This window comes from Ursus arctos, unplaced genomic scaffold (genome assembly GCF_023065955.2).
Source record: "Ursus arctos isolate Adak ecotype North America unplaced genomic scaffold, UrsArc2.0 scaffold_4, whole genome shotgun sequence".
Classification (NCBI taxonomy): Eukaryota; Metazoa; Chordata; class Mammalia; order Carnivora; family Ursidae; genus Ursus; species Ursus arctos.
This window is the reverse complement of record NW_026623056.1, coordinates 89061325-89076331: the sequence shown is the minus strand read 5'-3', so window position 1 is coordinate 89076331 and position 15007 is coordinate 89061325. Positions and strand designations below refer to the sequence as shown.

Below are 15007 nucleotides of genomic sequence, written 5' to 3'. Positions count from 1 at the left end.
CACAAGGACAGAAGCAGGCTCTGCAGGTCGCAGCCGGGGCTGCAAATCAATGAGAGGCGGGAGGCACGGAAGCAGCCACTCTCTGGGAGCAGAAACGTGCAAAGACACTGGGGTGCAAATTTATCTATCCTTACCGTCATCCCTACACGTGCGGACGGTAGACTTACATTTAAATAAGGCTTCAGAGAAAATGTGCACAGCTGTGTGGACAACACAAAATATGACGTAACAAGACAACCAGTGTCATTTGAAAACACGGACCGAATAACCAGTACAACCGAAAACGCCCGTCCGGGTGCAGACAGAAAGGTTGTGCTAAGAATTCAGACTTGGCAACAGACAGACTGAGTTCCGGCAGAACCAAGTAGACACTATAAATAAAGAAATTAATGTTCCTCGGGACAAGAGATCTGCCATTAATCTTTATTTATATGATTGTTTTCTGGAAAGCTCTTTATTTTCAAAGCTCTCTATTTTCAGCTAATTCTGGGACAAGTAGCAGAAGGCACATATGAAGAAATACTGTTATTACATCACAAAGAGAAGTTCTATATTTTGAAATCATTTTTCAAAATCTTTTTTTTTCAGGGTATTAGTAAGAAGATCTAATCATGCAGAGCAAAAAAAAAAAAAAAAAAATTAAGCAAAGGCCAAGGAGGTCAGGCACATGAAGGTAGACATGAGCTGTCTTCACATAGAATTTCATGTTGCTAAGATTAGGTAGACGTATCCGTGTACATGTAACCATGTCAGACGGTACAAGTCCTCAGTGAACCCGGGTGTACCGAGAGAGGTGGGCTAGCTTCGCGCCAAAGCATTGTGTTCAGTTTCGTTTGTGGGCAGACAGTCGAAATACTGCTTCGTGGCTTGGGTTTCTAAAAGAAAGGGAAAATACCAGGGAGAAGACTTCAGGAGAGAAAGCCAGTGTGTACCACGATCGTCACTATTTATCACGCACTAGGGTGAAGTATTCCCTTTTACTCTATAAACCATTACTCATCATTTGCTTCCAAGTACAAGGAAAGAAAGGAAATTTATTTTCATGGAAAACCAGACCAGGTTTATATCCTTTCTCTGTACTAACACATAACAAACACCATAAGGAAGTCAGTATCTCTGATTACAGTTTCGCTGCTGAAATTTCACGGAGAATGGAGAGGCCGAATTTACAAGCTTAGTCCTGGAGAGGGGAATTTAAATGGTCCACGCCTGGACTGGGGGACAGTATTGAGTAGCAGCCCTTGGGGAGGCAGAATTCAGTCTCATACTAGAGATTATTTCTCCTGGGGCATTAATGAAACATCAATTTCAAACACAGGAAATGAGAATTCCTTCATCGTTCAATTCATCGGTCTGCCTGGATTCTCCACCATCTCCCTAAAGTCAAATCTTTTCAAATAAAATGCCTGGATTCTCCATGTGCCAAGAGATGTGTTTGCTTTGGACACTGAGGGGCCTGCCCAGTTGAATGCATGACTGCATTGCCATGTTGCATTTAAAAGCATACAGTTCGAGAGGATGTGGAGAAAGGGGATCCCTCTCACACTCTTGGTGGGAATGGATGTTGGTAAAGCCACTTTGGAAAACAGTGTGGAGGTCCCTTAAAAAGTTAAAAATAGAGCTACCGTATGACCCAGCAATTGCACTACTGGGTATTCACCCGAAAGATACAGACGTGGTGAAGAGAAGGGCCATATGCACCCCAATGTTCATAGCAGCATTGTCCACTATAGCTAAATTGTGGAAGGAGCCGAGGTGCCCTTCAACAGATGACTCGATTAAGAAGATGTGGGCCACATATACAATGGAATATTACTCAGCTATCAGAAACAACGATTTCACAATATTTGCAGCAACATGGACGGGACTGGAGGAGATAATGCCAAGTGAAATAAGTCAAGCAGAGAAACACAATTATCATATGGTTTCACTCATTTATGGAACCTAAGAAATAGCAGGAAGATCGGTAGGAGAAGGAAGGGAAGAATGAAGGGGGGGTAAACAGAAGGGGGAATGAACCATGAGAGACTATGGACTCTGAGAAACAAACTGAGGGCTTCACAGGGGAGGGGGATGGGGGATTGGGCTAGCCCAGTGATGGGTATTAAGGAGGGCACATATTGCATGGAGCACTGGGTGTTATACGCAAGTAATGAATCATGGAACTTTACATCAAAAACTAAGGATGTACTGTATGGTGACTAACATAACATAATAAAAAATTAAGAAAGAAAGAAAGAAAGAAAGAAAGAAAGAAAGAAAGAAAGAAAGAAAGAAAGAAAGAAAGAAAGAAAGAAAGAAAGAAAGAAAGAAAGAAAGAAAGAAGGAAAGAGAGAAAGAGAGAGAGAGAGAGAGAGAGAGAGAGAAAGAAAGAAAGAAAGAAAAGAAAAGAAAAGAAAAGAAAAGAAAAGAAAAGAAAAGAAAAGAAAAGAAAAGAAAAGAAAAGAAAAGAAAAGGGTACTGACTCTCTCCAGGGGTCGGGGGTGGGATCTTAGCACGGTGTCCGAGTCACTCCTTCACTATCAGGCATTTTGACCTCACAACAGACTACTATGGACGGATTCCAAACTAGAGAATCCAGAAACAGGCAAATGTGCTTGCTGGCCACAGCTGTATTTGCCTTTTTTTTTTTTCCTTTGAATCAGTCTATAAAGCCACCTGGCTACAGGAGGGATGCTCTGAGCTGGGCCACTTCACATTCAATACATTTTTTAATTACCACCCTAAAATTGCATAATTTTAAAAGAACCTTACAAGCACAGTGAATAGAAATGGATTTTAGGGGCACCTGGGTGGCTCAGTCGTTAAGCGTCTGCCTTTGGCTCAGGGCGTGATCCCGCAGTTCTGGGATCGAGCCCCACATAGGGCTTTCCCGCTATGAGCCTGCTTCTTCCTCTCCCACTCCCCCTGCCTGTGTTCCCTCTCTCTCTGGCTATCTCTCTCTCTGTCAAATAAATAAATAAAATCTTTTTTTAAAAAAATGGATTTTAAACAGTACTTAGGAGTTTTCACTGTTTGGGGCTTTTTGGTATAATAATAAATAATCAGGCTATGTCACTTACCCAACATTCTCCAGATATAATTTCTAAAAGTAAACTTGCTCATTTTCTTTTTTTCAAAAAATGTGTCCCAACCCATTCCTTAGAAAGGAGAGTAGGGACACTAATAAGATTAAAAACACACTTCTCAATAGTAACAACAGAAGAAAATTTTTAAATAAAAGAAACGGGATTATTTCCAAAATGACAACCTTTAGGCCTTAAAGGGGATGTCTGTGTGTCCAGAATATGAAAGAAACCACCTGGGAAATGTCAAATGCTAGGCCAGACTCACTTTGTAATTTAAGTAAATGAATACTGAAATTCCCATGATCTGATAATAATGGGCTACTCTCACCAGCTCCGAGATTTCCTAAAAAAAATATTAAATTTTTTATATTAACTTTTTATGTGTAAGCGTAAGAATAGCAAGGGGGAGATTCACACTAATCAAATTGGTCTTTGGTACATAGGGTGGCCCTATTCCTTAGCCAATATTTACAAAGCGCCCGGGATTTCCTTCTCCTTCTCCCGCTGACCTTTTGCCCATCCTTCATATGCCATAGGCTCCGAGACGCACTGCAGACCTTCACCCAACACCCGCCCTGTGCTTCAGCAGCCCTCCCTCGTTCTCTCCTTCCCCAGCCTCCCTGATACCTGCGGCCCCCAAATCTTTTTTTTTTTTTTAAGATTTTATTTATTTATGTGACAGAGAGACAGCCAGTGAGAGAGGGAACACAGCAGGCGAGTGAGAGAGGAAGAAGCAGGCTCCCAGCGGAGGAGCCTGATGTGGGACTCGATCCCAGAACACCGGGATCACGCCCTGAGCCGAAGGCAGACGCTTAACGACTGCGCTACCCAGGCACCCCTGCGGCCCCCAAATCTGCCTTACTTGTTTCCGTGGAGGCAAGGAGACCAAAAAAATTTTGAGTAAGGAGACTAAAAGAATTGTTCTAATTTTAATTTAAATTTTAGAAGGAACCCTCCTAGCACCAGAACAAATGGTAGACCTCACTGCCCTAGAGAATAAACTACTGCCTCAAATTTGGTCACAAGGTTAAATTATATTAATAAGAATATAACACTGGCATCGGCATTTGCTAAGTGTCTGGATAGCCAGATACTTCTGTAGCACTTAGCAATCTTGGCTTATCCTCATACATACGGTCTTATCTATATGGCCCACGATATTTGAGCATTTCTTCCAGGTCCTCAATATCCGCTATCATTAGACACTATCGTTATCTCATTAATATATTTACACGGCACTTACCGAGCTGTTGAGAATTACGTAACTATCCTACATCGTCAGAAGTTCAAAATTACAAGGCAGCAAGCGTCCTTGTCGAAGACCCCTAAGGTGATTTTCACCATATTCCACGATGTTTCTACGTGAGCATTCTGGTTACTATTTGATCAATGAAGATGTATGTCTATCAGACACTTAGCGCTCCATCCCTAGCAGCAGTACTTCTCTCGCAAGAACAGCCTGCGTTAACTAATGAATCATCAAACTTTACATCGGAAACCGGGGATGTACTGTATGGTGACTAACATAATATAATAAAAAAACGTTAAAATAAAAAAAAAAAAGAAGAGCCTGCGTTGTGATTGTTCAAGGCTGGTACTTACTGCCACCAGCGTGAACACTGATTCACGAGCCCTGTCAGCGCACTGGGCCGTAGAAGAGTCCGTGTGACAGAACGCTGGTAACAGAACACTCCCCGCGCTCTCACTTACGTGAAGGTCACACAGGGGAACAGGAGGAAATAAATACTACAGAACAAAGTCCTCCTTGACTCCCAGGGACGCTTTTCCCCAGAAATATATAAACCGTGGTCTTCCACCCCCTTGCACGCAGGACACGGTCCGATAGCGCTCAGCAGCCCCGTGGCTCCAGAGCCCGGGCCGTGGGGAGACGGGCACATGGGCCTGAATTGGGTCCCCTCCTCCTGTTTCCCCGTGAGAGGCGGTGCACACCCAACGCTGTAAGATGCAAGTGTTCCACCCCAGGACCGCGTGGTTACCTGGAAAATTTGAAGAAAGCATGACGAGGCCTAAGAATCTTCCCCTTCTTCTTCTTCTTCTTCTTCTCCTGCCTCTTCTTCTCCTTTCTCAGCTTCCTCTTCCTCTGCGTCCCCTTCTGCTCCCTCCTCGGTTACTTCTTCCGTCTATTTTAACAAAACTTTCATTATTTGTGAGAAAGGTCACAGTTATAGTGAGGAAAGAAACATAAAATCTCAGGCTAGACATGAGGGCCTCCCACACTCCCCACCCAACACACACACACCCACCACACACAATATACACAACACACATCACTCACACAATACACATAATACACATCACCCACCCAACACACACACACAACACACACATACCACACACAATATACACAACACACGTCACACACATCACACACAATACACACAACACATATCACACACAATACGCATCACACACACATCCCACACACAGACCCCACAATTTGGAACGGTGCTGCAGAGCACTACACTAATTCTAATGAGGATCACGATTTCTCTTAAGCATGTAGTCTTTACTCATATTAACAAAATATTCTCATCAAATTACTTTTAAAAATTCAGAAGACAGTTAAAAGAATAAAATATAAAAAGAATCTCAGTGAATAGACTTATCAGAAAGGATGAAGCTTATAAATGTAGAAGTTCATTATATTTTGCTATAGCAATCTAATTTTTTCAAACCAAAGTCATCAGCAACCTATACATATAACCTGGAATTACTTCCAAATTAATAGTACCTCTTATCTTTATATATAAAAGTGGGATTTTTAAAAATGGAAACTTGTCTAACCACAAAGAAACTAATTATTGGAAAGATGTAACTTATAGATAATTTTAAAAACCATAGCACAGAACAGGCTAGGAATAACTTTTAGGTCTAGGAATAGGGATAAATTTGACAAAATGACAGTATAAATAGTGAAGCAGATCTATGTTTACTGGCTTCCCCCCCAAAAAATATACACATATTACATGAATGAAAGTAGATTACCAAAGAGTACTCATCAAGATGTGTGTGGTGTGTGTGTACAGCTAGTGGCTATCTCTGGGTAATGGGGCTGTAAACTATTTTTGTTTTCTTCTTTCATCTGTATTTTCTAAATTTTTTATGAAGTCATGAACTATTTCTGGGGCGCCTGGGTGGCTCAGTCAATTGAGCATCTGACTCTCGGTTTCAGCTCAGGTCTTGATCTCAGGATCATTAGATCGAGCCCCAAGTACGCTCCTGGGTGTGGAGCCTGCTTAAACTCTCTCCCTCTCCTTCTGCCCCTCCCCACTCATGCTCTCACTCTAAAAATAAATTAACTACAATTTTTTAAAAAATTAAGATCATGAACTATTTCTTTGTTTTATTTATTTATTTATTTATTTATTTATTTATTTATTTATTTTAAGATTTTATTTATTTGACAGAGATAGAGACAGCCAGCGAGAGAGGGAACACAAGCAGGGGGAGTGGGAGAGGAAGAAGCAGGCTCATAGCAGAGGAGCCTGATGTGGGGCTCGATCCCAGATCGCCGGGATCACGCCCTGAGCCAAAGGCAGACGCTTAACTGCTGTGCCACCCAGGCGCCCCTATTTCTTTGTTTTAAAAGATTTTATTCATTTATATATTTTAGAGAGCAAGAGAGGGAGAACATGAGGGGGGGTGGAGGGGGAGGGAGAGGGACAAGCAGACTCCGCCCTGAGCACACAGCCCTGTGCAGGGCTCGACCTCACGACCCTGCGATCATGACCTGAGCAGAAATCAAGAGTCTGATGCTCAACTGACTGAGCCACCCAGGCACCATGATCAAGAACTATTTTTAATTTGAAAAAGCAACAAAAGATTTTTTAGGGAAATTTCTTTTGACATTCGGGACCCTCTTTCATGTGGGTGACCTTCATCAACAAAGGACTTGATGAGAGACACTGAGACAAGTTTGATGATTTTTGGTAAATTATTCTCTGTATCCTTGAGTTCTCATTTTGATTTAGCTCTCTGATGAGCATTTTGAAATGATTAATCAAAAAACATTCATTCACAACATTCCTAAAACTGTTGGTTACAATGAAAGCCACTGAGCGTCAGCTCACATGAGGCGCTGGAATAAGAGAGAGAATCCGAGAATGTCCCCTCAGACCTGCCCTCAGAATCCACTGACATTCTCTCAGCTGATTTCTCTACACACAGACATGATTCCATCCCTGCGAGGGTTTACATTTAAAACCCCCCCAGCACCCAGCTAATAAGCCACAGATTGAACAAGCAAGCAACTGCGCAAGAATCTCAATCTCCCTCATTTGGACCCGCAGCCCTTCCTGCACTTCGGCAGCAATATAAAAATCGCACGTTGCCCTTGCAGGGTTAAATTAATGAAAATTATCGTTAAGCTCCCCCAGTGCCGATTAAGAAGCAAATCAAGATTTCTCAAACAAGAAAAAGATCATTCTTGGAAGCTTTCACAGTTAAATGGGAAGAATGAGAACGTTTCAACAAGCAGGAAAAGAATGGGAAAGAAGAGAATTCATTTGTCAAAAACTTAAACTGAGTTACAGACCTCCCTGGGTCTGGCGTCTCTTTCCCCCTCTCATTTCCTATAACTCATTTCAATCACCGAAAGAAAATTAAGGATTTGGGTTTTGGTTTTTGTTTTTACTAAACACAAGTTCTTAATATAAAACAAACATTATTGTCTTTAAAATTAGATGGACTTTTTACCATGAGCATCCAAGCAGTAGGAGTTCTTGAAATGGGTTCCCCCCTGCCAACGCTTCAGGTTACCTAGAACCTGTGTTCTCATCCAGTGGTCTTCAGACCTCATGGGACACCAGAAACACCTGAAGAGCTTGCTGACCCACAGTTTGCTGGGCTGCACCTCAGAGCTCTGATTCAGGAGATCTGGGGCCAGGCCTGACAATGTGTATTTACAGAGGTTTCCAGGTGAGGCTGCCGCTGCTACTTTGGGAACCCCACTTTGAGAACTTCTGCTGCATCGCTACCCCTCCCTTAAATCACGCTGATTGACAAACAGAGCATGGCGAGCACTCACAAGAAGTAGGTTTGGCATCACCACCGCCGAGGCCTTCGTTCTCCAGGGTGGGTTATGCTTGTTCCCACACTTGTGGGCACATGCAAGTTGCAGTCATATTGTAATTACATCATTTAAATAACATCATGAAAACCAATGACATAGGAGCGTGTGAGGAATCTTGTTTTCCTATGTGAACTTAACGGAATGCCTTGGAAAGACCCAGTCCATGTAAGTCGCCTTAAAAACTTGTCATCAAATGAGGTGTCAAAAAAGCTGGGATGGCAGGGAGTTCTCAACAAACCCAGACAGATTATGCACGTAGCTTGCTTTGTAAGTGTCTAAGTTTCTGCTCTATTTTAAAGAAGCCAAAACTGATTTTCTAGACAGACAAATGAGTTATGTTTATGTTAGAAAGACAACAGGTAACTCTAATCATTGGACTCTTATTTAAGGAAATAGTGTTTGTCCTGCGTCAAAAACACTGGCAGTAAGTACATGTTTATATATTTCAAGTTTGAGTAAAAGTTTTAGGCCTTCATGTGTTTACGATTTAGCACTTGAAGTGACTTCTGCGATTGGTCAGACAAGCTTCCAAACACAGGACGTGAGGTCTTCCCTTGTACCTGGGAATGTTGGTTATTCCTTAAGGACAGACCCTATAAACAAACATACCAACCAATAGGTTACATGACGTTACAGAGGATAAATCCTATTTCCTTAAACTGTATCTTTAACAGCTTTAATGCGTTTTCCAGTTGGGTTTTTGTTTTTTCTTTTGTTGGTGGTGGTGGTTTTAAGTAGGCTTCATGCCCAACTTGGGGCTTGAACTCACAACCCTGAGATCAAGACCTGAGCTGAGATCAAGGATCAGAGGCTTAACCGACTGAGCCACCCCGGAGCCCCTCTAGTTTTTCTTTTAATATTTTAATTGTGCTTTTAAATCTTATATCCTCAGTACTCTTCATTTTTGAATACTGACTTTGTATGATTCTTAATCTTCTAGCTCTGTGACACTTGGTTCTCTTATATTTAAGTTCTTCTTCTTTTACATTTATCCATAGAAGACATTTCTTTTTTAAGTTCTTTATCCTATGGAATGCTTATGTTTCCTTTACATCCTTAATTTTAATTCTTTCTATAATCCTTTTCTTTCTTGGCAGTGGGTGTTCTCTCTTGTGGGTTTGGGAGGATGGCAGAGAAGAAGGCTATGCCCCAACAGGGAATCAGAGGCTCTTGCTGAGTGATCTCTCACCCTTTTCAATCCTGGCCTCCTAAAAGGCAGGCCGACTCTCAACCTCAGCTGCACCAGACAACAGAAGGCATGTGGACCAAGCCCTACAGAGCCTCATTCACTGGCCACGGGAGGCAGGCTCCTGGAGGCTCTACACACCAGTGGAGGAGAACCACTGTTCTAGTATAACCGCAAGGGAGGCAGGTTAGAAATTCTTCCCAGATCAGTCGTGCTCTCCCCCGAGAGGTTCCCACTAGAACCATGTTATGGTTTCCTCATGTCACGTATCCCCCAACACTTCATGATGAGCTGCACGTGTAAACTTCATGGTTTCTATGATACACAGCTGTAGTGCAACGTCTAAAATCGACTCGCTATTACGCGCCATCTGGACATCCAGTGAAATCTGGAAGGCCGGAAATGGCTGAGCACTGGCCACAGATTAGGTCTCCTACCCAAGCAGCCTGCTTTACCAGACCCAGGCACAGTGCCTGCCCATCTGCTGGAATTATTCCAACAAGCCAATCACAGGGCACTCTTCGCCCTCTGGACACGACAAAGCCTGCCTCCCACCATCCCCCCGACTGTTCACACTGTCCCAAGTGCACCCCCTTTGTCCCTGCACTGTGTTGATGTCCTCACCCCCTGGGCTTTGAGAATATGTCACAAGCTGCCATCAGTCCCATCCGCCCGGCGTCAGGGCTGTATGTTGGCCATCCCCACTTCCACAGGGAGGCAATCCTTCCCTCACCAACCAGGTGAGTAGGAGGCAATAGAAACAACACTGCTGAGCACCAGGCAACCTGCATTAACTGTGCACACTGTGCGGTAGGGGGAGGGGAAGAAGGGAAGCATGACTGGCCCGGCCCCACCTGACTCCGCAGACAGCACCTCCACCACGGGAGGCTCCGGGAGGGGCACCACCTCACCCCATTTCTCCAACCACCTCTCTTTGATAAATTTACCTCCGACTTGCTCTAGTTCCATTCTCAGCAGGCTAAAGGAGGATTTTCTGGGATGCCGGCGGCATCAGCTTCCCTGTGTCATGAAGAACAAGGAGAACGTGGCTAGAGCCCCAATTCTCTGACCTAAAAGATGGCTTTACCAAGCACCACTGTAAAACATGCTACAGTACCTCTTCTGTCTCTGCCTCTCCCACTTCTTCCATAGGCCCACAAACAGAAATTAAAAAAAAAAAAAGAATTCACGTAAGTTCTAAGTTGAATCTAAAAATTAAACAAACAGGGGCACCTGGATGGCTCAGTCAGTTGAGCGCCCGACTCCTTATTTCAGCTCAGGTCATGATCTCGGGGTCATGGGATGGAGCCCTGCGTCGGGCTCTGCACGCTGATCACGGAGTCTGCTTGAGAGTCTCTCGCCCTCTGCCCCTTCCCCCACTTGCACTCCCTTTCCCTCGCTCTCTAAAGTAAATAAAATCTTTAAAAATATATTTGAATATTAAACAAACTATGATACATTTTCATCAAAATGAGACATTATTGATAAAATATACAAATAGCAAACACACGATAACGAAGCAATGCCTACTTATTTTATGCGTTATATTTCAAGCACTGAGAATGAGATTAGAGACATTTTTCCACCACTCTTACTCCTGAGAAAACGTAATTCATTAGTAATACTGCCTAATTACATGTTTAATTCTGTCTATATCCAAAGAATATTGCCGATCTGTAGTACTATGTAGGAAAAATCAGACCATACATGTAAGCGGCTAGAAAATTGGAACAAAATTATGTCTTTTCTGACTTTATGTCCTTATAAGTATGCCTTTCCTTCAGCCTTGAACCAGTAGATAAGAGTAGGTCAAAAACTTATCCTCCATCAAAACAAAATAATAACATCTCTGAACCATTTAGTATTTAAACACTGATTTCTGGATAAAGAAAGAAATTTGCAAGGTAGGAGAGGGTGAGACATCCCAAGTTCAAACAGGTCTCCACTGTGCCAACCCACTGGAATTTCTGTTTCCCTGGATCAAAGTAGTAGGACCAGGCTGTATTTCCCACAAATGCAAGGAAACAAGAGTTTTTCTAGCCCTTCTGAAAATGGTCCTATGATAAGCGTCTGTGGGGTCCGTGTCCTAGAATCGCTTTAATTAGAAGTGAAGGGAGCAGTCCCTAAAAATTCCTCAGTCCTTACAACTTGGGCAGTGAGCTCACGGACTCTTGCACTGGGGGAGTTGAGAGCAATCTTGCATTCCCATAGCCTCTCACTCCACCCCACCTTTGGTCAGATGAGGTCACCGAGGCCATAGAGCTAAGTAATTTGCCGAAGATCAGAGGCAAGTAAGCAACACAATCAGGACTGACTTCGAGGCTCCTAGCCCCTGATTTAGAGCCCTTCCTACTCTACCTACCATGCTAGGTCTCAGGATCAGGAACACAATAGGCAAAATCATGGAAGACGGGTGATAAGGACCCACCACATCCCCCAGAGCAGCCCCATGTTTTCGGCCAGTTCCGGAAGCATCCGCTCAGATTTCTGAGGTTGGCAGACAAAATACAGAGCTTGAAAGGCTGCTCCAGCTGGCCAGGCCAAGTCGGCGCACAGGTCTGCCCAGCACGGGGAATCTCCAAACTAATCCTTACACTACTGGCGACACACCAAGTTTTAGTGCTCACATAATGTCCCACAAAAGAGAGGCCCACACTTGTTGGTTTCTCAGCCATGTGTTGAATGTACCTCTCTAGGACTGTCCGATTCAGCCCATGCCTGGGCCCTCCCCTCCATGACCCCCAGCTTCTCTCACGGGCCACAGTGTCCTCATCTTCCTTATCTCTGACCCGTTCCCCACGCTGTGGCCAGAACACAACACACCTTACAATGCTTCCCTTGTGTTGAAAAACTTCCGTCTTTTCAAGAAACTCCCATCCACTTTCCTTAGGATGGCTGGAATGTCCTGTGTACCCCCCCCCACCCCGCCACGTCCCTCACCACTCTTGATTTCAGCCATATGGACCACATGCCACTGTCTCACATCAGCCACACCTTCCAGGACACTGCTTAAAACGACAGTTTCAAGGAACACATTCCTGACCCAGAAGGCTGAGTTACGGGACCCCCTCACCTGCTCCCATGACCACCATCTATCTGTCTCCCTGACTGGTCTTGTGTACTCCTTGGGGCACGAACCGTGTCTTTATTCATTTTTGGATCTCCAGGATCCGAGATGTAAGCTCAATAAATGTGCTCAGTGACCAGATAAGTGAACGTATACTCTGCTAGTGACTGTTTGGACCTCAAAGAACATTAATTTCCCTCTTATCCTCATGAGATCAAATTGAAACGTGCAACAGAGAATTACCAGCTATGCAGAGTTTCACATTTTTCTAAATTCGATTATGTGTATGAACCGCATTCAGCTGAAGCAAATGCACTAACAAAATAGACACTGTTAAAAATGGGGTCATCCTTAGGGGCGCCTGGGTGGCTCAGTCGTTAAGCCTCTGCCTTCGGCTCAGGGCGTGATCCCAGTGTTCTGGGATCGAGCCCTGCATCAGGCTCCTCCGCTGGGAGCCTGCTTCTTCCTCTCCCACTCCCCCTGCTTGTGTTCCCTCTCTCACTAGCTGTTTCTCTCTGTCAAATTAATAAATAAAATCTTAAAAAAAAATGGGGTCATCCTTAGAGCAAGGCTGGAGGACAGTAGGGGGTCCCACAGGAATCAGCGCAAATCTCAGCTTTGACAGGTTAACCAGCAGCAAAGACAAGGGACTGAGGACTCTCTATCAATATCTGAATTGACCTTAATTTCTTGAAAGAAACATTAGATGGGGAAAGTAATTGCCCAGAGTAATTATAGAAATACTTTGCTGCAAAAAAAAAATCAAGTATGCTTTGAAGAACCCAGGATGTTACCATCACCAGCTCCCCCGGAACATAAGCTCTGTGGGAGCAGGGACTCTGTCGTTTTCATTGCTCTGTCCCCAGTCCCTGGAATCCTGCCTGGCAGGTGGCAGCACAAGCTGTCAATAACATGTTGAGTAGATGTATTTATATTTGCTACTTCTGCCTCGAATCTCTCATAGGAGGAGGGGGGATATATGATGGAAACAGAACTTAAACTTCCATCCTTAGCTCATAGAATTATAAAATATCAGAATTAGGCAGACCCTTCAAAGTCACAGAAAGATTACGAAAAAAGAGCATAGCATGGGGCTGCCTGAGTGGCTCAGTTGTTAAGCATCTGCCTTCCTGGGATCAAGCCCCACATCAGGCTCCCTGCTCAGTGGGGAGCCTGCTTCTCCCTCTCCCCTGCCTGCTGCTCCCCCTCTTGTGCTCTCTTTCTCTGTCAAATAAATAAAATTTTTATAAAAGAATAATAAATGTTTAAATAAAAAAAAGAAGAGCATGTTAAAAATAATTCAAGGGGCGCCTGGGTGGCACAGCGGTTAAGCGTCTGCCTTCGGCTCAGGGCGTGATCCCAGCGTTGTGGGATCGAGCCCCACATCAGGCTCCTCCGCTATGAGCCTGCTTCTTCCTCTCCCACTCCCCCTGCTTGTGTTCCCTCTCTCGCTGGCTGTCTCTATCTCTGTCGAATAAATAAATAAAATCTTTAAAAAATAATAATAATAATTCAAGAGTATTCTAATACCAATGTGAATTTGGAGAAAAAAATATATATATATATTTTTTAAAAAGAACCTTAAAAGTCATCCATATCCAATGCTTGAACTGGACCCTTATGATTGGCAAATAATTATACCGGCCAAAGGGGGTTTGGGGGCTTTTTTTTAGCATCATTATGATCACATGGTCAGCTGAGCTAATCTCTTGCCAATCTTAGGACAGGCTATGCACCATTCACTTGACAAAGCTACAACTTAAAATCACTTTTACCCTCTTGCTCCCATAGTAAAGTTAGTCAGGGGAGGCCTCCAAAGTGGAAAGTCTCAGAACCTTCCCCAGCAGCTATCCTGGTTGGGAAGCTAGCCAGCGAGGCAGGCTGCAGAGGCGGCAAGTGGCCAGGATGAGGGACAGGTGTCGGCTGTGGTGAGTGTCAGGCAGTGGCCGGGCAGGACAGGTGGCTGGTGTGGAAGGAAGCCGAGGGCCGGCCCAGAGTGACCTGAGGAGGACAGGTGGCCTCCAAGCAGCTGGAAATCTCAGGGACAAGGGCAGAGTTCTCTCCATCGGCAGGCACTGCAAGGACCCGGCCTGAGACTCACCAGCGACTCAAGGACACAAACCAACGTCTGCCCCTGGAGAAAGCAACTTTCCTCAGGACCGGTTTTGGAGGAAGCCGAGTGGGCTTTACAAGCCATAATCATGTAGTCGGTGGAGCCAAGGTCGTAAGAGGATTGAAAGAGGACCACTGAGTTGGCGAGGGGCACAACTTAAAATAATTTTACATCCGTGGAAACCAAACACAGAGGTGAACAAGCTGCAACATGTCCAGTCCCCCACAAAGTTCTCGCAAGGCCCCCCATCTGCAGCCCCTCCTCAGTGTGCCCTGAATCTGAGGTGACCTTCTGCTTCCTTCCCTTCCTCCTCAGGTTCCATTCACAAGCTCGCCTCTCCTCCCTAGCCCCCCGTCCCTCCTGGCTCAGCAGGGAAGGCGACCACAAAGTCCCCTCTCTACTGGGGTCTGGAGCAACAGAGGAGATCTTCTCAGGCATGAACGAACAGTGTCCCCAGTGTTCACCGTCCTGCCTCCCAAAT

The 15007-nt window shown here is 44.4% G+C and overlaps 1 protein-coding gene across 1 annotated transcript in view; it reads right to left on the bottom strand.

Moving 5' to 3' along the window:
* Window positions 1-409: 409 nt before the first annotated feature.
* The window catches only part of SH3BGR (SH3 domain binding glutamate rich protein), a 69318-nt gene continuing 54720 nt past the window's right edge, over window positions 410-15007 (bottom strand). The window contains exons 6-7 of the mRNA XM_044389255.3: window positions 5066-5209; window positions 410-875 (exon numbers count right to left, since the gene is read on the bottom strand). Coding sequence (XP_044245190.2) covers window positions 5096-5209 — 114 coding nt within the window. The 3' untranslated portion in view covers window positions 410-875; window positions 5066-5095. The remainder of the gene's footprint in view (window positions 876-5065; window positions 5210-15007) is intronic.